The 26,747-nt window shown below is 39.3% G+C and overlaps 1 protein-coding gene and 1 pseudogene across 1 annotated transcript in view; both read left to right on the forward strand.

Moving 5' to 3' along the window:
* Nucleotides 1-26,747, forward strand: part of DNAH9 (dynein axonemal heavy chain 9) — a 531,344-nt gene that overhangs the window by 386,003 nt on the left and 118,594 nt on the right. Inside the window, exons 53-56 of the mRNA XM_069076799.1 lie at nt 6,349-6,584; nt 11,322-11,444; nt 13,423-13,627; nt 18,686-18,850. Of these exons, the coding sequence (XP_068932900.1) occupies nt 6,349-6,584; nt 11,322-11,444; nt 13,423-13,627; nt 18,686-18,850 (729 nt within the window). The remainder of the gene's footprint in view (nt 1-6,348; nt 6,585-11,321; nt 11,445-13,422; nt 13,628-18,685; nt 18,851-26,747) is intronic.
* On the forward strand, nt 21,368-22,892 carry LOC138152337 (rho GDP-dissociation inhibitor 3 pseudogene; annotated as a pseudogene).

Genomic DNA, 26,747 nt, shown 5'->3' on the forward strand with positions numbered 1-26,747 from the left:
TATCTATTATTTTCATAGTACTAAATCTGTTTTATTTAACTTCAGCTGAAAATTTGTGACCTATCCTTCATGGAAGTATTATTTTTAATATTTGTGATCCATAAATAAAATAGCTTTTTTGGATAACAAATGGAGAGGAGACACAAAATAAGAAAGGAGCTTTCAAGAGCTAACTAGGTTGGAATTTTAAAGGCAAGAAGAAAGAGAAAGGAATTTTGAGGTATTGGCAAATGTGTGTACATTCTTGAAAAATGATAGCCTGAGGTGGAATTGATTGCTTTGAGCAATAAAATATTGAGAGGAAAAAGAAGCAAAGGAAGTGACTGAAGAAAGAGATGTAAGAGAAAGAAAAGATGTAATAAGGAAGAGATATTGAATAATAACCTCAGCTCTTAGTTACCAAGTAGTACTATCAGCCCACAACAGCTTGGTTGCTGTCCAAAATAAGTAGTGTAGTTCACCATGAAGCAACCTCTGGAGGAGAAGTGAAGAGAAGGGGAAGAATACATTTTTCATATATATGAGACATTTCTATATATGGTACACTTACAAACTTGGGATTTGATTTTATCTGAATAAAGGATTTTCTTCTGTAGAAAAGAAAATAAATACAAAAGGAGCTAGCAAAAGCAGGGTTGAATAGTTAGTCAGTCAGTCAAGAAGCATTTATACCAGGCACTATTCTAAGTGCCATGTGTAAAAAGAAAGGCAAAAACAGTTCCTGTCTTCAAGGAGTTTATATTCTACTTTTTCTTTTTCTTTTTTTTTTGGAGGGGGGAAGGTAGGGCAATTGGGGTTAAGTGACTTGCCCAAGGTCACACAACTAGTTTTGTTAAGTGTCTGTGGCTGGATTTGAACTCAGGTCCTACTGACTCCAGAGCCAGTGCTCTATTCACTGCGCCACCTGGCCACCCCAAGAGCTTATATTCTAATGGGGGATAGGTGACTGGGTACATACAAGGTATATATGGAGAATTTGAAAGATAATCATAGGAGGAGACACTAGCAAATGGGGGACCTGGAAAGACTTCCTGAAGAAGGTGAGACTTGAGATGAATGTTAAAGAAGGCCAGAGAATAGAGGGAAATAATGTGAGAAGGAAGACCATTTCAGACACTAGGAATCGTGAAAAGGTACAGAATCTGGAGCTGGAGTCTTCTGTTCAAGGAACAACAAAAAAGTTAGTCTTGTGGGATCACTAAGTATGTAGAAGGGAGTATTGTATGTGTTGTTCAGTCTTATCTGACTCTTTGTGACCCCATTTGGGGTTTCCTTAGCAAAGATACAGGAATGGTTTGCCATTTCCTTCTCCAGCTTATTTTACAGATGAGGAAACTGAGGCAAACTGGGTTAAGTGACTTGCCCAGAGTCATATGGCTAGTCTGAGGCCAGATTTGAACTCAGGAAGATGAGTCTTCCTGACTCCAGACCCAGACTCTTTCCACTTCACCACCTAGCTGCTCCTAAAGAGAATATATACAGAGTATGTATATAAGGATTGGGAAGATAGGAAGGGGCCAAGTTACAAAAATAGTGTCCAAGAGAGGAGTTTATATTTGATCCTGTAGCATATTCATTAATCAGGAGAGTGATCAGACCTGCAATATATAAAAATTCCTATGGCAGCTGAGTGGGATAGTGATTAAAGTAGGAAAGATTTGAGACAGGAAATTCAGTTAAAATGCTATTGCAATAGTCTATGCAAGAGGCAATAAAGGCCTCAAGGAGAATTGTAACTATGTGAGTAATGAAGAGACAAATATAAGAAAGGTTGGGAAGGTTGAAATGGCAACATCTCTCAACAGATTAGTTATGTGTGGTAACTGTGAGGAATCAAGATCATAGCAAGGTTCCAGGCTTGGGTTACTGTGGAAGACTAGTGGTGTTCTTTACAATAATAGGGAAGGTTGAAGTTGGGGAGGAGGGATAATGCAGGGGCACTGAATTTCTGATTTGGGATATACTGAGTTTGAGATACCTACTGGACATTCAGTTCAAAATGTCCAAAAGGCAGTTGATGATATGTGACTGGAGCTGAGAAGAAAGACTAATACTGCATAAACTCCTTGAAAAAAAATTGTCCACCCTAGCTGCCTCCACTTCCTTTCCTTAACCCTTAACTCCTTAACCCTTTACAACAAGGCTTCTTACTTCATCACTCACCAAAACTGTTCTCTACAAAGTTAACAATGATCTCTTAATTTCTGGGCTTTCCTCAGTCTTTATCCTTCTCAACCTAGCTGCTACATCTAACACTGTTGCCCACCCTCACCTCCTGTATACTCTCTTCTCACTGGGTTTTTATGACATCACTTTCTCATAGTTTTTCTACTAACTGCCTGACTGCTTTTTCAATCTCATTTATTGGCTCATCGATCACATCATACCCTGTAACTGAACGTGTTCCTCAAAGTTTTGCTCTTAGTTTTATTCTCTTAGATTCTTTAGACTCTTAGTTTTATTCTCTCTCTCTCTCTCTCTCTCTCTCTCTCTCTCTCTCTCTCTCTCTCTCTCTCTCTCTCACACACACACACACGCACACACACACACACACACACACACACACACACACACACACACACCTCTCATCAGATCCCTTGGGCTCAACTATAATCTCCCAGATCATTTCCAGACTGTGGGGTCCAAAATTGTCCAGTCTGCAAGAAAAACCACTGAAGCAGAGTTCCAAGAAAGTAGTAAGTAGACCTTAGACCTTCCTCACAATTTGAAATGCCCAAGGTCCCCTGAATCTTGTTTTTAATGCAATGGAGGCAGGGCAAAATGCAAAATCTCATTGGTTGATAGACCTTGCTCTTGAGGACCAAAATTACTTTATCAGTAGGGGAGTCACAGGTTGGACGAAGCACGCAACAACCCTGCTGACTAAGTGGTCATAAAATGGTCATAATATGGTAACCTGTTTATGTTAGGTCAGAAAGAGTGATCCAAAGATACAAAAATAGGTTTGGGACACTTTCCAAAGAATGAAGGCATCCCACCCATGCTGGGTTTAGACATAGAATTCAAGCAAAACAGGATGGAGATGTCTTTGTCAGCATTCTTATGGTTGTGAAAATGAGCTTCATAACTGTTAAACAAGTAGTGAACATTACATTAAAGTTTGAAGCCTACTATAAACTTAGGCCTACCATAAGAACCTATCTTATCTCATTATCCTTGCATGATTCATGTAAAATATCAAGCTGATCAATACTGATTTGGAATAGAGTAGGGGTCCAAATGAATCATTTCTCACAAGCCCCAATCTCTACCATGAGCTTCAGTCCCACATGGGTTCCTGGAAAGATCTTAAATTTAACATGTCCCCAACTTAACTCATTATCTTTTCTCCCCAAACCCTCCTCTCTTCCAAATTTCCCTAATTCTGTCAAAGGCACCATCATCCTTTCAGCCACTCAAAGTCCTAATCTTGGCATTATGCTGGACTCTTCACTCTCCCTTACACCACTTATCCAATCGGTTGCCAAATCTTAGTATTTCTGCATCCATAGCATCTATTTTATCCAAACCCTTCTCTCCACTAACACAATCAGTACCTTAATTTGAGTGCTCATGGCCTCTCACCTAGATTATTGCAATAGCCTTCTAACTAGTCTCATTAAGTCACATCTCTCCCTTTTCCAGTACATTCTTCACATTGCTGCCAAAGTAATTTTCCTTAAGTGTAGAACTGACCATGTGATTCTATTTCTGTCCATTCCAATGGTTTCCTGTTGTCTCTAGGATCAAATATAAAGTCCTCTGTTTAACAATAAAAGTCATTCACAGCATGGCCCTAACCTTTATTACCAACTAGACTTCTCTAAGTTATTCAACATGACACTCTATACTGGCCAACCCGTATGCCTAAAATGAAGCTTACCTCATAGTTCTTCTCTTCCTCTAAGATTCAGTTCAAGCATTATCTTTTGAATGAGCCTTTCCTGAATTTTCCCCATTGTATTTAACTAATTTTGCATTTATTCTGTTCATATTTTTATATGTACTTCCTTTCTCCCTTATCAGAATGTAAGCTTCTTGCCAGTAGTAGGTATTTTTTCATTCTTTACACTTAGATTCCTAGTCAAGTAAAATCAACAAGCATTTATTAATGACTTACAGTGTTCCAGGCATTGTGTTCAGCTGTGGAAAAAGGTGAGGGAAAGAGGGGATGATATTTATTAAAGACTTACTCTGTGTCAAGTACTGTCCTAAGTACTTCATAAATATCATCTCATTTGATCCTCACAAAAACTTTGGAAGGTAGATCAATTAATCAATAAACTTTATTACATACCTACCATGTGCCAAGCACTGTACAAAATGCTAGTGACACAAAAAGAGGCAAAAGACAGTACCTGCCCTTAAGCAGCTTACAATATAATGAGAGAGCAAACAAATTAATACAAAGTAAGCTATATACAGGATAAATAGGAAATAATTAAGAGACAAAAGGTGCTGGAATTAAAAGAGGTTGGGGACCTGTAGAAGGTAGGATTTTAGTTGGGGCTTAAAGGAAGCCAGAGAGCTCATTAGTCAGAGCAGAGAAGAGAGAACATTCCAGGTATTAGGGACAGCCAGAGAGAATGCCTGAAGTTGGGAGATGAATTATCTTGTTAGTGGAAGAACCAGGAAGCCAGAGTCACTTGATTAAAGAGTTGGGGAGTAAGATGTAAGAAGACTGGGAAGGTGAGAGGGGACTAAGTTATGAAAGGCTTTAAATGTCAAAGAAAGTATTTTTTATTTGCTCCTAGAGGCTCCAGGGTACCACTGGAGTTTTTTGAAAAAGAGAGTGATGTGATTAGACCTGTGCTTTAGGAAAATCACATTAGTGACTGAATGGAGGATGGAGTAGAGTTAGGAAATTCTTGACACAGGCAGACCCATCAGTAGGCTATTGCAAGTGAGGTAATAAGGGCTTGCACTAGGGGGATGGCAGTGTCAGAAAGAGAAGGGGCGTATCGGAGAGATGTTGTAAAGGTGAAATCAAGAGGCCTTGGCAGCAGCTTGGTTATGAGACATAAGATAATGAGGAATCCAGGATGACTCCTAGACTGTGAGCCTGAGGGACTGGAAGGATAGTATTGCCTTGTACAGGGGGCATGTAGAAGGGAGGAGGATTTAGGGGGAATGAACATGAATTCGGTTTTGGACATATTGAGTTTAAGATGTCTACTGGACATCCGACTTAAAATGTCTAAAAGGAAGTTGGAGATGCAAGACTAGAAGTCTGTCAGGAGATTGGGGCCAAATAGGTAAATTCGAGAATCATCAGCATAGAGATAGTAATTAAATCCATGGGAACTGATGAGACCACTGAGTAAAGTAATATAGAAGGAGAAGAGAAGAAGACCCAAAACAGAACCATGAGGGACACCTATGTTTAAAGGTCATGATCTGAAGGAGGATCCAGCAAAGGAGACAGAGAAGGAATTGTCAGATAGGTACAAGGAAGACCAAGAGAGAACATTGTCCTGAAAACTTAGAGAAGAGAGAGTGATCAATTATGTCAAAAGCTGTAAAGAGCTCAAGGAGAATGAGGATTGAGAAAAGACCATTGGATTTGGCAGCTAAGAGATTATTCACTTTGGAGAGAGCAATTTCAGGTTGGAAGCCAGATTGTAAAGTGTTAAGAAGAGAAATAATAGATAAAGAGAGATAATAGGTAAAGGAGTTTAACAGTAAAGTGCAAATGAGATATAGGATAATAGCAGAAATGGAAGGATCAAGGAGGATTTTTTTAAGGATGAAGGAGACATGGGTATGTTAGCAGGCAATAGGGAATGAACCAGTGAAGAGGGAGAAACTGAAAGTAATTGAAAGAGTAGGAATGACAGAAGGGACATTCTGTTGGAGTAGATAGGATGGAAATAAGATCATTTGAACAAGAAGAGGGATTATTCCTTGGTAAGGAATAAGGCCACTTCATCATTTGAGACAGTGTCAAAAGGTAGATGAATATGTACACATATGAATACACAAATATGACTGTGGGTCCTATAACCAGCCTTTGAGAAAGCTTTTTTCCTGCCTTTAAGAAAAATCTGTATCTCTTGATTACACCGGTGTGTGAATGCCTTCCACCAATGCAAATTGGCAATTCTTCTATAGTCTTATAAAGTTGTATTCAGTAACATGAGATTAAGTGACTTGCCTATAATCACATAAGCTAGTTTTGTCAAAGATCTGATCTTCCTGATTCCAAGGCATTACACTACAGCATACTGTACATTGTACATATGATACCTGCTTTCTAATGAAGCTAAATCTTCATGAGAAAGTCTGCCAACTCTGTCTACATGCCAGTGTGACCAACTCTTCCCCCTTTTTCATGTTTATCTCAATCAGGTGCCCATTCCAGTCACCTCCAGCCTGGATCCTCTAAAGATGCTTACTGATGATGCAGACATAGCCACCTGGCAAAATGAGGGTCTGCCTGCTGACCGAATGTCCACAGAGAATGCTACAATTCTTATGAACTGTGAACGATGGCCACTTATAGTTGACCCTCAACTACAAGGAGTAAAATGGATCAAGAAGAAATATAATAAAGACCTTCAAGTCATCCAGATTGGCCAGAAAGGGTAGGTACTAAGCAAAGGAATTCCTTGTTTTTCAATAATCACTCATAAGGTGACTCCCAAATCTGTATTTCCTACTGAAATGTCTTTTCTGAGCTCCAAACCCTCATTTCCAATTACCTGCTATGCATTTCCATCTGGAAATGATGGTGATAGCACCTCTAACTCAGGATCTTTGTCTTCATAACCCATCCTAAAACCTATTCCTAATTCTAAAGTCCCTATCTTTGTCAATGATGCTACCAGTTTCCTGTGGTTGAAACCATGGGTGTTTATTTAATTCTTCCCTGTCTGCCCTGCACACCCAAGCAGTCACCAAGTTTTGAATATGTACCCTCCACAATATCTAATTTATATTCTTTCTTTTCCCACTACTACTACCAGAATAATACAGGCCCTTGTTATTATCTGTGTGGGATGCTGCAGTAGCTTCCCTCCACAAAGTCAGTCTTTCACATCACCACCTGATAAATCTTTATTATGCACAAATTTGTTCATTTCATTCATTTGCTCAAAATCCTCCAGTGACTTCCCATAACCTACTTATATAAAGTCCATACTTCTTTGACTTCTATTCAAGACCATTTCAACCTATCTTATATCATTTCCTGCTTGTATACTACAAAACTTGACAAGTTATAGCATCTCTTGTATGTTTCACCTTCTCTCCACCCACAGAGAAATAGCCCCATTTCAGGTCCTTATCACCTAAGACTATTTCAATAGCTGGTCTCCCAATCTCATCTCCCTTCTTCTCTCTATTCATCATTCAGCTGATTTTTCTAAATCACAAGTCTGATCATGTCAGTTGAGCTCATGCCCGCCCCCCATACACACACACACCTTCCTTCTCCTCATCCCCCATTCAGTGGGTTCCAGTGACTTTAGTAATTCCATGATGAAATATAAACTCTCCTTATTTGTCATTTAAAGCACTTTCATGAATTGACCCCTTTCTATCTTTCCAGTCTTCTTACACTTTACTCCCCTCTGTATAATTATACAGTCCAACTACAGTAGCCTCCTTAGTGTTCCTTGAACACCATATACCATCTCCATGTCTTTGCACTTGATGTGTCCCCATGCTTGGAATGTTTTTCTTTTTGTTTTTTTCCTATTGCTGCTACCTCTTGGTTTTCCTGGCTTCTTTCAAAACGTAGCTCTTTGACCTTTCTCAGTATTAGGATAGTTGGAGGGAATATGTGTGTGTGTATGCATATATATAGAGAAAGAGAGACAGAGGACATAGATAAGTTGAATATGAAGAGATGATATCTAAAAAATAAAATTAAGGGGTAAGAGAAGAATATATTGGAAGAAGGAAAAAGGGAGATAGAATGGGGTAAATTATCTCACATAAAAGAGGCAAGAAAAAGCTTTTACAATGGAGGGGAAGGGGAGAGATGAGAAGTGAACCTGACTTTCATCAGATTTGGCTTAAGAAGGGAATAACATATACATTCAGCTAGGTATCTTACCCTAAAGGAAAGTAGGTGAAAGAAGGAGTAAGGGGCAAGGGGGTGGAATAAAAGAAGGGAGGGCAGATTAGGGGAGGGGGTAGTTGAAGCAAACACTTTTGAAAAAGGACAGGGTCAAAAGAGAGAATAGATTAAGTGGGAGGCAGGATAAGATGGAGGGAAATATAGTTAGTTTTTCACAACATGACTATTATGGAAGTGTTTTGCATAATTACACATGTATAACCTATGTTGAATTATTTGCATTCTCAATGAAGGTGGGTAGGAGGGAAGAAGGGAGAGAATTTGGAACTCAAAATTTTAAAAACATGTTAAAAATTGTTTTTACATGCAACTGGGAAATAAAATATACAGGCAATGGGGTATAGAAATCTATCTTTCCCTACAAGAAATTGAGGGGAGGGAGATGGGGTCTGATAGAAGAGGGGACATACTGGGGGAAGGGGTAGTCAGAATGCATGCCATCTTAGGGTGGGTGAGAAGAGAGAGATAGTGAGAAAATTTGGAATTCAAAATCTTGTGGAAATGAATGTTGAAGACTAAAATAAATTAATTATTAATTAATAAAAAAAACCCTAGCTCATCTACTATCATCTATCATCTCCAGGAGACCTTTCCTAGTCCCTTTCTGCTTCTAGTGCCTTCTCCTCTCAGATTACCTTCCATCTATATCTTGTATGTACTTAGTTATTTACACGTTTCTCCCATTAGAATGTGAGTTCTTTTATATCTTCATTGCATATATGTACTTAAATGCTTGTGGACTGACTGATTGATCTTATACATGTTCAACACTTTTCAAGAAGCATATTTATGCTTGATTTCAGGAAATTCATAAGTGGAATAGGCTTCTTCTTTAAGTTGTTTCTCCTTATTTGAGGTCCTTAAGCAAAGGTTATATGACCAACCATTTACTGAATGTATTTCTTAAGGGATCCTTTTTCAGATACAAATTGAACTAAATGATCACTGAGATCTCTTCCAGCTCCAAGATTCCATCTGAAATGGCCTCCCATCCTCAACACATACTTGTTAAAATCCTATCCATCCTCCAAAGTCCAACTCAATTCAATTCATTTTTTAATGTATTAAGTACCTACTATGCACAGAGGATATAAAGGCAAAAATGTAACAGTCTTTGTCCCAAAGGAGTTTACATTCTTCTGGGAGAAAACATCAATGCTGATAAGTAACCATAAGGAAATTTAAAATAAATAGAACATTGAATAATTGAGGGAAATTAAAGAAGGTGAAATTTGAACCTGTGAATGAAAGTAATCTTGAAAAATGCCCTGGAGGGAGAAAAAATGAAGGCTTTTGTCTAGTTAGTTGAAAAGAGCTTCTCTGGGAACTTCTCTAGACTTGAAGAAATTTCATGTGAACTTCATTGAAATTAGTGAGGGAAGGTAGAGATCAATCAACCTACATTTATTAAGCACTTATTATATGCCTGGCTAAGGTTGGTGGTGTTCAGTATGTTCAGTATCTAGATGTTAGGTCATAATTCATGTCTCTGCTCAATTCAGCAAATATGTATTAAAAACCTACTATGTGCAAAGACTGTGTACAAATACAAAGACAAAAATAAAGTTGTTCTCAAGGAGCTAACATTCTCCTGAAGGGGTGCAATGTGAATCCCCTGGGTGATCTAGGTTTGAGGATTGGCATGGAGTGAATACTGGTGCAACAAGGGGACAAAGTGTTCAATGACTGAGAAAAATCTCTAACTGAATTGTTTACCTATAAGATCAAGACTATGCAGGAAGGAAAGTGGGGCCAGAATAAGTGATTGGCTGAGGGAACAGGGAGAAATAGAGGGACAAGATATCACGGCGGGGGTAAAGAAGAGTAATGAGGTAGAGGGAAAGGTGGAAACTTGGGAGATAATGATCATAGGGCCAGCAAGAAGATGGAAAGATAGAGCTTGAGAAAAAGCTAGGAGGGTTTCTTGATGATAGTGTAGGGATACCAGAAGGCATAATGGAAGGGGAGGGCAGGGGGGAACAAGCCTGGGAAGAGGCGTAAGTTTGGGCTAGGAGAGGGTAAGATTATGGAAAGAGGTAATGGGGAGAACCACACAGTGGGCACTTAATAAACTGCTTATTGATTGATTTTTACCTCAATAGATGGTAACTCTAACTGTAAATCATAGGTAGTAGGGAAGTAGGCTTGTGCTAGCACTAGAAAACATGGTACTTGAAGTACCATTTGATTAGGACCCCTACCCTCCAGGATTGGCAGGTATTGACTCTTCATACACCAGGGAGCTGGATAGGAAAATAGTCAAGAGTCAGGCCAGGCATCTAGCTCAGTAAATGTCTAGTAAAAGATTCCTCAGGGTTTGGGTTGAACTCAAGATGGCAGTCTACAAGACTACAAGACTGCGCTGCCTGTGGACGTATTGTCTGAGGCCCTCCTCCAGGTTATATAGGACTTGGTGTCTGAAGCTCTGGTCTGGAACTTATACTTTTCTGTGTACATGTTACATCCTACTTGCCCCCCAGTAGAATGCAAACTTATTGAGTGCAGAGATTTTTATTTTTGTCTTTGTATTGCCAAGCCTAACAGTGCTTTGAACATAACAGATATTTAATAAATATTTGTTGATTTGTTATTCAGGTTGAATTGACTTAGCACACACACTATTCATTCACTTAAGCTTTTATAAAAAATAAAACACTTCATAGCTAATCTTTGATTATTAGCATTTGCAAAAAAAAAATTAAGCCAAGATATACAATAGAGGAAGTTTTAATGACATATAAACATCTCTTTGAAAATTAAATACTCTCTCCTACTAAACTTGCCACTATTTTATAACATTGCTGTGTCTAATATTACTGTGTCCCATAACAATAACTTGTACCTTTCCATAGCTTTTGCTTTTCTGCACACTTCAACTAGACCTGGGGCCACAGCTTTACACCTTTAAGAATATGTCTATATTTCATCAGAAATAAGATCTTAAAAGCCTCTGTAAATTCTCCTGATGGTAATGATTGTGGATATTATGAATAGGGTTAAGAATAACTTGGAAAGCTTAGTGATCAGCCAGCTTAGGATGTTTACTCTACTATTTTCTATTACCCCCAAATACTAAGAGGTTTTCTTTTCCGAAGAAATATGAGCACATAGTTATTCCCATAAAACTATGTACTTTAAGGCTTAGGGGTCAGTACAGTCTTGGTTAAGGGACTTTGAGTTTACAGATCCTTCTTTAGGCCCTGCTCTAGACTTATATTGTATGCCTTTGACCCCTCAGATACCTTGATATCATAGAACATGCTTTAGCAAATGGTGATGTAGTGCTGATTGAAAACATGGGAGAGTTGGTGGACCCTGTTCTAGGACCCCTGCTTGGAAGAGAAGTAATTAAAAAAGGAAGGTAAGTTTTATAGACATTGTTGACCTTTTGTAAAGAGAGATGCAGCATTGCTTGGAGATGTCTCAAGATGTCTTGTCCTCTTAGAGTATATTTTCTTACCAACTCATGTAGCAAAGTTACTTGGAAATCTTCCCTAATGTTACAGTATTTTGGTGAAATTATAGAAGCAGTGGTGATAAAATTGCATAGGGAAGATATTAATTTTGGCTCAGTAGCAGAGAGGACCCTGCACAATATCCAAATTCCACCACCAATATATGGGTTATTTCCTGTCCTACCATCTTCCACAGATCCACTGGTGGTTTCACAAATGACCTGCCAACGTTCATACCTTATCCATTTCACTCACTTAGAACAAGGGGAATCCCACTCTGTACCATTTTCTTTATTATTGGTTTGGTGCCCTATAGATCTAGCCTAAATGATGATGAATATGAGACGGAATCCAGGCAGGGCTTCCCTCTTTATTCTGCTCTCTTTATATCCATTTGTGACAACCATAGTCATAATGATGTGGCATCTTCATACCCCTACATTAATCTGTTTGAGTATTTTCCATGTAGGCATCACTTGAGATATATGCTCATAAAAACCAAGAACCTTCAGCCTTTTTAATCCTTTGACTTCAGGACCATAAAGGGAATTTCTTAATACCAAAAATGTATTCCTCATCCTCCATCTCAGTGCATTCCTTACGGCCTACTATTATGTCCCCTGGGATCTAACTATTTGTTGAACCTTCTATTATTGGAAGTATTCTAAAACAGGTGATATTGTCAGATCTGGTTTCCTTTTAGGCATTGATCACACATTTGCCATCCCTGCAGACATGCACAAACACACCAACACAGATACCCATATCTACTGTGTAGATACCATGCCTTTTTTTAATCTGTAGAAGTTTATAGTTCCAGCCATTCTTTCTTTGGGTCAAGGGCCACTGACCTCTTTAACCCCAGATGATACCAGTTGGTTTAAGAATTGCAAGACCAAAGACATTAACAGTGAAGGAGAAAAAAATTATAGGAAAAAAGAAAAGAAAATAGCTAGAGAAGATAAGTAAATATACTTGGCAAGGAATGATAGTTGCCAGTAACAGTTGTCTTGATGTCCTTTCAAGACTCCCTACCCCTGCTCTAAAGTCCCTAGATTTATATGTTAATGATTGCTTGGGATGACTTATTGGACTCCATACTATGTAAATAGAAAACTTAAGGTGCTCCTGTTGTGCATCAAACAGGGTATAGAAGTCCCATGCCGTTCTTCAGTCATATCCCTTCAAGACAGACAGACAGACAGACAGACAGACAGACAGACAGACAGACAGGTAGGTAGGTAGGTAGGTAGGTAGGTAGGTAGGTAGATAGGTAGATAGATAGAAAAATAGCTGTCCTTAGTTCTTGAAAAAGACCAAAATGACTTTACTATGTTAGAGTCAAGTTACAGTGTGTCCAACTGTGGCTAGCGAAACCAGTACAAGCTCAGAATGCTCTACCACAGGTCAGGTACAAATAGTCCATATGAACATTTGGGATAGATTCTCTAACTTTGTACATCTTGTGTTTCTTTTGAGCTACTTCAATTCTGCTTTGCTCATAGAGCACATCCCCTTCTCTAATGAGGGCATTCCATGCTGGACATTCTTGTGCTAGTGTCTCCCATGTCATATAATCAATTCCAGAGTTCTTAAGAGAGACCTTGAGAATATCCTTGTACTGCTTTTTCTGACCACCATGTGAGCACTTGCTCCATGTGAGTTCTCCATAAAATAGTCCTTTAGGCAAGCGTACACTTGGCATTTGACCCTTAACCAATACTGTGCCCATGAATGACCTGAAAGAATTTAGAACTCAAATCTTTTTAAGTGAATATTAGAAATTATTTTTACACATAATTGGGGGAAAAATAAAATATTAAATAAAAATATATTTGAAAAATTTTAAGTATTATCCACTCATATAATCCATTTATGTTCCAGGTTCATTAAAATTGGAGACAAAGAATGTGAATATAATCCCAGATTCCGCCTCATTCTTCATACCAAGCTTGCCAATCCCCACTATCAGCCTGAGCTCCAAGCCCAGGCAACTCTTATCAACTTCACTGTGACTAGAGATGGCTTAGAGGACCAGCTTCTGGCAGCAGTGGTCAGCATGGAGAGGCCAGACTTGGAGGAACTGAGAGTGAGTAGGTCACAGACAGGGTTACATTTTGGGAAGATAAAGCAGGCTTTTTGGCCTAAGGAGACTGGAGTATAAAAAATATTTATTCTCTGAGCTATGCTGCTGCCAACAAAGTGAGATTGCTATCATTTCAAGGAAAAATTTAGCAAGGAATTTGTTATAGAGATGACCATGTATACAGTACCAGAAAAGCTGGGGAAAACTTCAGTTCTAAATAGCTACCCACTTCAATAAAAAAGTGGAAAGACTAGCCTTGACTAAAAGTTGGGAAGCCAAGATAGCAGAGTAAAAGGAAAATAATAGCTGAACTCTGCCCCAGACCTCCTTTACAGAGATCTAGAAAACATACCAAACTAAGGCCTGGTCAGTCCTGATCCAAGAAAAAACATCATAGTGAGTCATTTTCTAGTCCCAGTCTCTAAAGGAATTTGGACACTGGGGAAAGAGTCTGGACTGGGACATACTGGCACAAGTGTGGGAAGCCGATTTTGGGGAGCCCTGCTGTTCTACAGCAGGGCGAGAAAGTATGGGAGCCCTGTCATCCCCAGACAGGGCTGAGAAAGAATCACTAACCCAGAGGTTACTAGTGTATAAAAAGAGACAGGACTTTCTGAATGGTGAAAGTGAACAGCCAATGTTTATTGTTCTAGGCACAGCTTTATAGAGCCATAATCCTTTTCCCTTAATTGTCTTCCCCTGTGGACTTGCACACTTCTATGTCCCCAGGTCTTGGGTGTAAAATGCCATGCTTATCTCGAGGACCTAATCCTCACACCTCTACCTTTGTACACTTTTCCTGGGAGATGAGGAACCAATCCAGGCCATCAGCAGGCCAAACACCTGAGAAGGATTGTTCAGCCATCAGGGTTCGAGTCCCATTTGCCAGTGGTCCTCAACACACAAGAACATACCAGTACAGAGACTGAAAGAGGACCTGAGCTATACCCGTGGCAAGAAGTGATCCCAAACCCAATTGAGAGGAAGTATCCCAAATCTCTGCCCTGTGGGAACAGAGACCAACTGGAAATTTTTCACTACCCAGTTCCAGGTGAAAGAGTGAAGGAGTGAAAAAAGATCTGCACCTAGAGGTAGCATCCAAGATAAGGAGTTATCATGGGTTCTAGGCTGTGCACTGTTAGAAACAAGTTCAAAAGCAAGCAGTGACTATGTGACTGTGATTCCAGGAGTAGAACTGGGTCTCTGGTCCAACCTCCCCCCAAGTATGAAGCCCACAATGAAATAACTAGGGCAGCAATCCCAGACAAAAGGGAAGCCCACAATTCTATCACTTTGATCCAGCAGGGCTTTCTAGTTTGTTAATAGTGGCTCAGTTCAATAGTTGTCTACTAGAACTTCTAGCCAGGAATATACAGATCCAACTCAAATCAGCAACATTTAGACCTTCTACCAGGAGGGAAGTAAGCAGATTTTGCCCTGGATCACACCACTTTGGTAATATTGAAAGCTTTTAAGTCCTCAACCTGAGCTGTTCCTGTGGTCTTGGAATAACATAGTACTGAATAGTACTCCAAAGAAAGCAGCAGAAGTACTCAAGAGGATAAAATGTCAACTGAGACATTCCCCCACAAAAGAGCATGGAGCCAAGCCCTAACTAAAATCCAACCAAAGTCAAGAAGTAGCCTGAAAGAATGAGCAAATAAATAAAAAGAATCCTGTCATAAAGACCTATTATTTTGGTGACAGGGATGTTCAAAACACAAACTCAGAAGAATAAAAGGACTCCAAAGCAAAGCCTCAAAGAAAAACAAAGCTGGCCAAAAGTACAATCAGAATTCTTGAAGAATATGAAGCAAGAGTTTATAAAGAGAGAGCTAAAAGTGATTTTTAAAATCAAATGAATGAAGTAGTTAGAAAAATGGCAAAGAAATAAGGTATGGAAGAAAGATTTGGAAAGAGAAATAAAACAGCCTACATAAAAAAGTACAAAACCTTACCCAAGGGGGAAAATCTCCCTAAAAACTAGAATTCAACAAATAGAATTTAATGACTCAATGAAACAAGAAATGGTAAAACACAGTCAAAAGAATGAGGGGGAAAGCATAAGACATTGCATAGCAAGAACAACTGACCTGGAAAACAGATCAAGGAGAGATAATTTAAGAATCACTGGACCATGACCAAAAAAAGAACCTAGAAAACATATTTCAAGAAAACACAAAAGAAAACTCCCCATATCTCTTAGAACCAGAGAAGCAAAAATAGAAATAGAAAGAATCTACTTGAAAGAAATCCCACAGTGAAAAATCTTAGAAATATTATAGCCAAAATCCAGAGCTACCAGGTCAAATAAAGACTGAAAGCAGTCAGAAAGAATTTAAGTATTAAAGACACATAGTCAAAATGACCCAATACCTAGCAACCACTACATTAAAGGAACAGATAGCTCAGAATATAATATTCAAGAAGCAAAATATATAGCTTACCACCAAAATATTTATAGCAGCACTTTTTTTTATAAAAAGATAGCAAAGAATTAGAAACAAAATTGATGTCCATTGCTTGGGAAATGGCTAAACAAATGGGGCACATGAATGTAAGGGAGTATTGCTATTTTGTAAGAAATGATGTATGTGATGAATAGAGAAACATGTCAAGATCTATATGAATCAATGTAGAGTGAAGTAAATAGAGTAAAGAAAACCATATACACAATGACTACAACAATGGAAAGAACAACCATACACACACACACAAAACAATTACAAGTGAATGTAATAGTATTTATAATTATAAGAATCAAGAATGACTTAAACAGGAGTGGCCAGGTAGCACAGCAAGTAAGAGCACTGGCTCCAGTGTCGGGATGACCTGGGGATCGAATCCGGGCTCAGACACTTAGCACCCACCCAGAAACACCTGGCCATGTAAACTTGAGCAAGTTACTTAACCCCAATTGCTTAGGGGTGGCCAGGTGGCTCAGCGAGTAAGAGCACCGGCTCCAGTATCGGGATGACCTGGGGATCAAATCCGGGCTCAGATACTCAACACCACACCCAGAAATAACTGGCCATATAACCTTGAGCAAGTTACTTAACCCCAATTGCTTTTAAAAAAAAAAAAAAAAGAATGACTTAAATGAATAAATATGGGAAGACAGCCCTAACCCACCCCTTTATGGAAGCAAGAGATCCATAGGTGTTACACATTGTACATGCTTTTAGCGTTTTTTCAACGTATTGATGAGATGTGCTTAATTTTTTTATCTTCCTTTTTTAAAAAAAACAACATCATTTGGGGTACATATAAATATATGCTTTTTAAAATGATTGGATTGGGGCAGCTAGATGGTGCAGTGAATAGAGCACCAGCCCTGGAATCAGGAGGACCTGAGTTCAAATCTGGCCTCAGATACTCACTAGCCATGTGACCTTGGGCAAGTCACTTAACCCCAATTACCCTCTCTTCCCCCCTCCAAAAAAGTAAAAAACAAAACAAAACAAAAAAATAATTGGATAACAAACTATGATCCCAGAGAATTTAGAGAATAAGCCAAAGTCACAGTACATATAGATAGCAAAGCTAAGAACCCATCCACTAGTCCTGGTGTTATAATTTTTATTTTTTGGAAGGTAATTGGGGTGAAGTGACTTGCCCAAAGTTACACGGCTAGTAATTGTGTCAAGTGTCTGAGGTCACATTTGAACTCAGATCCTCCTGACTCCAGGGCCAGTGCTCTATTCACTGCGCCACCTAGCCACCCCTCTGGTGTTATACTTTAAAAGTAACAAAGCAGCATGCTGGAATTAAAGAAACACTGGACTTGAAGTCAAATACAGATTCAAAGCCTGGCTCTGATGTATAAAAACTCTGTGATCTTTGACAAGTCATAGGATCCTGGAATTATAGATTGAGAGCAAGAAAAGACCTTCAGAGACCATCTAGTCTATTCCCCTCATTTTCCAGATATAAAACTGATGTTGGGCTCAGAAAAGTTGGGATATCAACCCAAGAGCTCTGACTGCAATTTCACTTTTATGAAAAATTAAATTCTATGAGTTTTGTTTTCTATAAAGTAGGAACAATGATAATTGTACAACCTGCTTCTCAGAATTGTGAGGAAATTGTCCTTAAATAATAAAATTATTTAAAATGTTAACTATTTATTAATGTCAGCTTCTCAGAAGTAAAAAGTTTAATTTTTTTCATCTTTATCCCAAGATTTATCAGAGTGCCTTGCACATAAGGTGTTTAAATAATGTTTAAAAGATAATTGAATTAATATTTATAGCAAGTGTTCTCAAGGCAGATAGATGGCATGGTTGATAGAGCATTGAACCTGGAGTCAGGAAGACCTGATTCAAATCTGGCCTGAGACACTTAATGAGACCCTGCACAGTCACATAACCTCTGTACGTGAGTCTCCCCAACTGTAAAATGAGTTGGAGAAAGAAATTACAAATCACTCCAGTATCTTTGCCAAGAAATCCCAAATGGGGTGATGAAGAATTGGACACAACTGAAATGACTGAACAACAACAATGAAATGAGAATAATAATGATACCTTCCTCTCAGAGTTATTGAGAGAATCAAATGAGATAATATTTGTAAAGTGCTTAGCACAGTGCCTGGCACATAGTAAGACCCTTAATGAGTGCTTATTTCCTTCCTTCTTTCCTTTATCCCTTTCTTCCTTCCTATTTCCTAATAAAGAGATAATGGAATCAAGATTCAAAATGAAACATATTTTTGAACATGGACAACATGGGAATCTTTTTTCTTGACTGTATATTCATTACAAGGACTTTGTTTTTCTTTGTTTCTTTGTGGGGAGGTTGAGTGGTAAGAGATGGGAGGAAGGGAAAACAAAGTCAATTAAAAATCATGAAGCTATTGTCTTCTTTAGAAAGGTTACTCTCATAGACTAAGGGTAAAATCATAGATCAGGAGATTCAGAAAAGATTAGCTGATGACTTTACACTACCATATTATCTTCTCACTGTGGAACTGAAAATGTGACAAGAAACGTTAGGTGAGAATTTCCATAAATCAAAAATTCTGGGTTTGTTATTGACTTCATCTCATTTTGACATTTGCAGTCAGATCTGACAAAGCAACAGAATGTGTTCAAGATCACCCTGAAAACCTTGGAAGACAACTTGCTGTCTCGCCTATCTTCTGCATCTGGGAACTTCCTGAGAGATACAGCCTTAGTAGAAAACCTAGAGATCACCAAACGGACAGCTGCAGAAATTCAGAAGAAGGTAAAAATTCATTGGCAAAGAAGAAGTGTTAGAGAATGGGTCACCCTATCTTTCCCTAGGCACTTACAGCCCCAGTCCCCATCTTGACTGTCATAGAAACTTTTAACCTGCTCTTTTTTTCCAACCAAGGCTGGTTCAGACTTCTTTACAATACCATTCTCTGGGAGATCACCATATTGGTTCTGGACTTAGTATGGACACCCATTCAGTTTTAGCCCTCCTGCAGCTCAAAACTCCAGAATTAAAATCATCCACTAGCCTTAGCCTCCACCTGTACCAGAGACCACAGGACTATGCTACCATGCCAAACCTGATTTTTTTAAAGAATCAGGCTAAATAGATTATGTGGACAAGCTCATGCTTTTATGCCCCTAATTCTTGACCTATGGGGTCTATTGAAATCCTTTAAAACATAGCTCAAATGCCATCTTCTCCATGAAAACTTTCCTAATCCCTTTCAAGCAATAATGAGTTTTCTACCCCCAGAATACCCCTAACTTTTTGCTTTTACCACTCAAGGATAATAATATGTATTATTTTGCATCACACTTATTTATATGTAAGTCATTTTCTTCCCCTGTTAGACTGAATGCTTCATAAGAATAGGAGCCTTTTGTTATATGAATTTCGTATCTCCCCCAATATATAACTCATAGTTCTCCACATTATCTGTGTTTAATATACATGGGTTGAATTGAATTATTAAAATATTAAGTGCATATTCAATTCTGTGCTAGGTGTTTTTCTCTTTCTTTTTTCTTTCTTTGTTCCATCCTTTTTTTCTTCTTTTCTTTCCTCCTTTCCTCCTTGAGCTTGCTATATAGATTTAGGAGTCACCATCATTGAGATCATGATTACAAACATGGAAATTTATGAAATACCATGAGAGTGTAGAGAAAAGAAGGAAAGAGAGCCTAGGACCAATTCCTGTGAGACCTTTTTACTCAAGGTTCAATATATGGATGACAATATAGCAAAGGGGACTAAAGAGGGATGGATAGACAATTAGAAAGAGAATCATGAAAAAGCAACATTGTAAAAGCCTATCACAAGGAGGAGGGGGTGATTGGCAATGCCCAAAGCTTCATACAGATAAAGAAGAATGAATAATGAAAAGAGCCATTGAATTTAATAATTAAGAGATCAGTGGTAGCCTTTAAGAGAGCAGCTTCAATCAAGTCATGGGGTCAATAAGCAGAGTACAAGAAGTTAAGAAATTAGTTTGGTGTGAGAAAGTTGAGGCAATGCATGTAGATTTGTTTTGTTTTTTACTGTGATGGGTTGAAGGGATAGGGAAGGGTTTTTTTAGGGATAGATGATATTTGGGCATGTTTGTAGAGAGAAGAGGAAACAGTGGCTGAAGAGAAATTAAAGATTAGAAAGAGAAAAAGGATGACAGAAGGGGCAATCTTCCAGAGGAACAGTATAGTGTGATGACTAGAAAGCTGATCTTAGAGTCAAGAAGACTTGAGATCAGGTCCTCCTCTGATATATACTACTTATTTGACTGTTCAGGTGTTCACTACATATATCACTGGTCAAAAATCCCTTAGAAGAAATGGAGCAACCCTCATAGTCAATAAAAGGGTGAGAAAAGCAGTATTGGGGTATAATTTAAAAAATGACACATTGTATCTGTTTGAATTTAAGACAAACCTTTCAACATCACAGTAATCCAAGTGCATTATCTAACCATTGATGCTCAAGAGGCTAGATTTGATCAGTTCTATGAAGACTTATAACATCTGGAAATAACACTAAAAAGACTTTGCATTCATCATAGAGATTAGAATGCTAAATTAGGAAATAAAAAGATAATTGGAATAATAGGCAAGTTTGGCCTTGGAGTATAAAATGAAGCAAGGCAGAGATTAATAGAGTTTTGTCAAGATAACTGACTGATCATAGCAAACACTCTTTTTCAACAACCCAAAGGAGACTCTACACATGAACATCACCAGGTGGTCAACATAGAAATCAGACTGATTATGTACCATGTAGCTAAAGTTGGAAAAGCAAGTGACTGTGGCTCAGATCATGAGCTTCTTATTGCAAAGTTCAGACAAATTGAAGAAAGTAGGGAAAACCATCAGACCTATCATACTATTTAGGTATGACCTAAATAACATCCCTTATGACTATGAAGTGGCAATGATTAGTGGATTTGAGGCATTAGACATGATAGAGTGTCTGAAGAACTATGGGCAAAGCAACAAAAAACATTCCAAAAATAAAGAAAAGCAAGATAGTAAAATGACTCCCCAATAAGACTTTACAAATAGCTGAGGAGAGAAGGGAAGGAAAGGAGAAGGGGAAAGATATACTCAAACTGAATGCAGAATTCCAGAGAATATCAAGGAGATATAAGAAAGGTTTTCTTAAATGAGCAATGCAAAAAAAAAAAAAAATAGAAGAAAACAGTAGAAAGAGAAAGCCAAGAGATCTCTTCAAGAAAATTAGAGCTATCAAGGGAAAGTTTCATGCAAAAATGGACATGATAAAAGACAAAAAATGGGGCAAGGCTGGGGCTGCAGGGCAGCTGCAAACTTGACCCTGTGGTGGCTGTGAACTTGGCCAGACGGACCCTATGATTTCATGGAGGACAAGGAAGGCATCCGGGCTGCCCGTGAAGAAGATCTGGATGAGGTGGATTTGAACTACAAGACTCCAGAGAAGAAGACTCTGCAGGAGATCCAGCAGCTGGACCAAGTTGATGAGAGTCTAACCAAGTACAAACAGGCCCTGTTGGGGCCCATTCCTGAGGCTATGGATCCCAGCCTCCCCAATGTGCAGGTGACACGGCTGACGCTGGTGTGTGAACAGGCCCCCTGGACCCTGGAACCTCTCAAGAATCAGGTGTTCATGCTGAAGGAAGGTGTGCATTATAAAGTGAAGATTTCCTTTAAGGTCAACAAGGAGATTGTCTGTGGCTTGAAGTATCTACATCACACCTACCGCAAAGGGCTGCAAGTGACCAGGCCATGTACATGGTGGGGAGTTATGGGCCAAAGACAGAGGAATACAAGTTTCTGACACCCATGGAGTAAACCCCCAAGGGTCTACTTATTCGAGGCACCTACCACATCAAGTCCTTCTTCACAGATGATGACGAAACAGACCATCTGTCCTGGGAGTGTGACCTCAACATAAAGAAAGACTGGAAGGACTGACCCCCACCAGCCACCTGCCCTTAAACCCCTGTCCCACCTACACCTGCCTCAGCCTCCATTGGGGTCTAAGGTCACCCTTGGGCCAGGCTGGCAGGGACCTTCCTAGCGGGGCTGAGAGCCCATGATTGAGCACTAGGTGTAGGTCCCCCCTTCCTTTGTCCTTCCCATTTCAGGGCCTTCCTCTGGCTCCCAGCAACACTCTTAGCCCAGGTAGGGGCTGCCTCCAACTTCCTCCCCCTTCAGCCCCTTCCCATGCCTAGCCCCTTCCTTCTCCTTGGAAGTCTTTTTCCTGGGGACCCAGCACAATTCCCCTCCCCCAACAGGTATTCCAAAGCACCTGACCTGATCCTCTTCCTCCATTACATAACTCTCCTAGCCATCCAAACTCAGGAGGAAGGGGCAGTTCCATAATTCTTTCCCTCAACCCCATCAAAAGACCCTTTCGTGTCTGTACCAGGTTATACAAACCCTGGCTCTCATCATCCCCTTACCCTGGTCCTCCCCACTCAGGGTTCAACAGTCATCTTCCTGGAGGAGGCTTCCAGGGACAAGCGGGTATAGAGTGGGGTGGAACAGGTGGGGAACAGTAGAAGCCTTCAGCCATCCCTGCCCATCCACTAGGGGCTTGTGTCTGTAACCAAAGCTCATCAGAATTGCCTTGTGTCCCTTGTCCCCCACCTCTACCCCCATCATATTCCTGTGGTGGCCCCAGCGTGGCTGGAGCTAGGCTGCCTGAGAAGGAGGGGCTGTGCTCCTGCCTGTCCCCACCCCCCCAGGGCCAAGGAGTTCCCATCCTTGCCCCCAATTCCCTACTGTCTGTGTTCTCAACTGTTCCCATTAAACTTCAGTGATTTCTGTCAAAAAAAAAAAAAGACAAAATGGTAGCGATGCATAATGAAAAATGAAGCAGAAGACATTAAGAAGAGATTGTAAGAATATACTCAAGAGCTATGGAAGAAACATTTTAATATCACCAGGAGCCACAATGATGTAGTTATTGATCTAGAGCCAGACATCCTGGAAGATGAAATCAAGTGGGTCTTAGGAAGCATTGCTAACAATAAGCCTAGTGGAGGTGATAGAATTTCATCTGAGCTTTTTAAAACCCTGAAAGATAATGCAGTTAAAGTCCTGTACTCAATTTGGAGAACTCAGCAGTGGCCACTGGGTTGGAAAGTTTACATCCCAATTCTAAAGAAGGGTAATGCCCCTACCCATACCAAAACAATCAGATACTGGCTAAGAAACAGAGTGCTAGAGCAGTGGAATAGGTTAGAATAGAAGCTCACTACAACTAATTGAATTACTGGATCCCACCCCCCACCAAAAAATAAATTTCATAAATATATAAAGATCAATGGAGAGAATGAAAGTTAAAAGGGACATATTTATAACAATATATGACTTTTGATGAATATTTTATATGTTGCTTACAAAAGTATTAATAATTTTCTTAATGTTTTAAAATAAATACATACTAATTTTTTACAGTAAACAGTAGTAAATGACCATAGTAACCTACTATTTGATAAACCCAAGACCCAAGCTTTTGTGACAAGGATTAACTGTTTGAAAAAAACTACTGGGAAAAGCAGAAAACAGTATGGCAAAAACTATGTATAGGCCAACATTTTACACAATATACAGTTCAAAATGAGTAAATGATTTAGACATGAAGATAGATACTACAAACAAATTAGGAGAGCAAGGATCTAACCATTCCAGAGAGCAGTTTGGATATATGCCTAAAAGGCTATAAAATTGTATGTACTCTTTGATCCAAAAATACCATTACTAGGCGTCTATCACAATAAGACTTTTTTAAAAGGAAAAAGGGCCTATTTGTACAAAAATATTTTTAGCAATTCTTTTGTGGTGTCAAAGAATTAGAAATAGAGGGAATGTCCATCATGTTGTGAATGGATGAATAAGTTCTATTTGATTATAATGGAATAGTACTGTGCTATAAGAAATGACAAGTGGTGGAACCAAGATGGCAGAATAGAAACAGGAAATTGCGTGAGCTCCTGCACCAGCCACCTCCAATACCTGTAAAATATGACTCTAAACAAATTTTAGAGCTATAGAACCCACAAAGTGACAGAGAGAAACAAATTTCCTGCTGAAGACAACCTGGAAGTCTGACAGGAAGTGTCTATCACACCCAAGCTGGGAGCCAAGCACAGCTCCACATGAGCTGCACAGGCTTAGACCTGGAGCGGCCCCAATGAGCAGGCCAGAATGGCAGGAGAAGACTTCAGGAGAGTGAATCACGGACAACTGTAGTGGTTTCCAGACTTCTTAAACCATAAATGCCCAAAAGAAAGTAAAAGTGGGGAATTCTGTTGGAACTGGATGATGGAAGAGCATCATCTGGCCCCTGTTCCCGGGGCATAAAAATGTGGTAGAGGTGCAGTGGCTGCAGCTGCTGCCACATGACTGTCTCTGGAGCTCCTGGCCTGCAGATTGTAGGGTGACCAAGCAACCATTCAGAGGGTAATCACTCTTGCTTTGACCTGCCTTGATCTGAGTCACTGTCTTTGGCGGTAGTACTGGGGTAAGAAATGACAGTGTGCCAGAGCTTGTGGTGGCTATAGAGAGGGTGCCTTCCTCAGAACTCTGGCAACATTTGCAAAAACCCCAGCTATTTGGGACATAGCTCTCTCCACTCTGGAAGAAGAGTTCTAACATGGCAAAGAGCTCAAAAGTCAAGTAATTGGCTGGCAAGATGAGCAAACAGAGGAAACACAATCAGACCATAGAATCCTTTTTTAGGGGCAAAAAGGATCAAAACATGGAACCAGAAGAAGTCAACAAAGTCAAAACTCTTGCATCAAAAGCTTCTAAGAAAAATAGGAATTTCTCACAAGCCATGGAGGAGCTCAAGAAGGATTTTGAAAATCAAGCAAGAGAAGTGGAGGAAAAATTTGGAAGAGAAATGAGAATGATGCACAAAAATCAGAAAAAGCAAGTCAATAGCCTGCTAAAGGAGACCCAAAAAAATACTGAAGAAAATAGCACCTTAAAAAATAAACTAACTCGGGGCGGTCAGATAGCACAGCGAGTAAGAGCACCGGCTCCAGTGTCAGGACGACCTGGGGATTGAATCCAGGCTCCGACACTTAGCACCCACCCAGAAACACCTGGCCATGTAACCTTGAGCAAGTTACTTAACCCCAATTGCTTAGGGGTGGCCAGGTGGCTCAACGAGTAAGAGCACTGGCTCCAGTGTCGGGATGACCTAGGGATCAAATCCAGGAGCAGATACTCAACACCACACCCAGAAATAACTGGCCATGTAACATTGAGCAAGTTACTTAACCCCTATTGCTTTTAAAAATAAATAAATAAATAAACTAACTCAAATGGCAAAAGAGCCCCAAAAAGTCATGAGGAGAAGAATGCCTTAAAAAGCCAAATTTGTGGGATGGAAAAAGAATTTCAAAAACTCACTGAAGAGAATAATTCCTTCAAAATTAAATTGGAGCAAACAGAAGCTAATGACTTTATAAGAAATCAAGATACTATAAAACAGATCCAAATAAATGAAAAAGTATAAGGCAATGTGAAATATCTCATTGGAAAAACCACTTACCTGGAAAATAGATGCAGGAGAGATAATTTTAAAATGATTGGACTAACTGAAAGCCATGATCAAAAAAAAAGAGCCTAGAAATCATCTTTCAAGAAATTCTCAAGAAAAATTGCCCTGATATTCTAGAACCACAGGGCAAAATAGAAATTGAAAAAATTCACCTGTCACCTCATGAAAAAGATCCCCCCAAAAAAAAACTCCTAGGAATATTATAGCCAGGTTCCAGAGTTCCTAGATCAAGGAAAAAATATTACAAGCAACCAAAAAGAAACAATTTGAATATTGTGGAAACACAATCAGGATAACACAAGATCTAGCGGCTTCTACATTAAGAGATCAAAGGGCTTGGAATATGATATTCCAGAGATCAAAGGAGCTAGGGTTAAAACCAAGAATCACCTACCTGGCAAAACTGAATATAATGCTTCAGGGGAAAATATGATAATTCAATGAAATAGAGGACTTTCACATATTCTTGATGAAAAAAACAGAGCTGAACAGAAAATTTGACTTTCAGATACAAGAAGCAAGAGAAGCATGAGAAGGTAAACAGTAAAAAGAAATCATAAGGAACTTATTACAGTTGAACTATTTACATACCTACTTGGAAAAATGATAATTTTAACTCATGAGACTTCTTAGTAGTTGAAGGGAATATATATGTATACATACATATATATGTACATATGTTGCAGCAAGCACCCCCAGCGTCCCCAGGGTTTGCTGCCAACACAGGTTCTTGGATCCGCTTTGTTAAAGGAAAGCAACTCAAAATGGGTTAACAAGCTTACTTTAATCAGTCAAATATGTATCATTTACCTACTTCAGGGGTAAAAGGTCAGCACCCTGAACTTCAGAATATACAGACAGAATTATCAAGACAGAAACAGATCAAGTAGACAGATTTCCAAACTGACCAACCATTACATTCATACCGAATCAACATCTGGGTTTCAGGGAGCGGCCAGGTGGCTCAACGAGTAAGAGCACCAGCTCCAGTGTTGGGATGACCTGGATCAAATCCGGGCTCAGATACTCAACACCACACCCAGAAATAACTGGCTGTGTAACCTTGAGCAAGTTACTTAACCCCTATTGCTTTAAAAAAAAAAAAAATCTGGGTTTCAAAGCC

Source organism: Petaurus breviceps, unplaced genomic scaffold (assembly GCF_028583685.1).
Source record: "Petaurus breviceps papuanus isolate PSGF00001 unplaced genomic scaffold, PetGlider_PUasm1.0 90925, whole genome shotgun sequence".
In the NCBI taxonomy this organism is placed as follows: domain Eukaryota; kingdom Metazoa; phylum Chordata; class Mammalia; order Diprotodontia; family Petauridae; genus Petaurus; species Petaurus breviceps.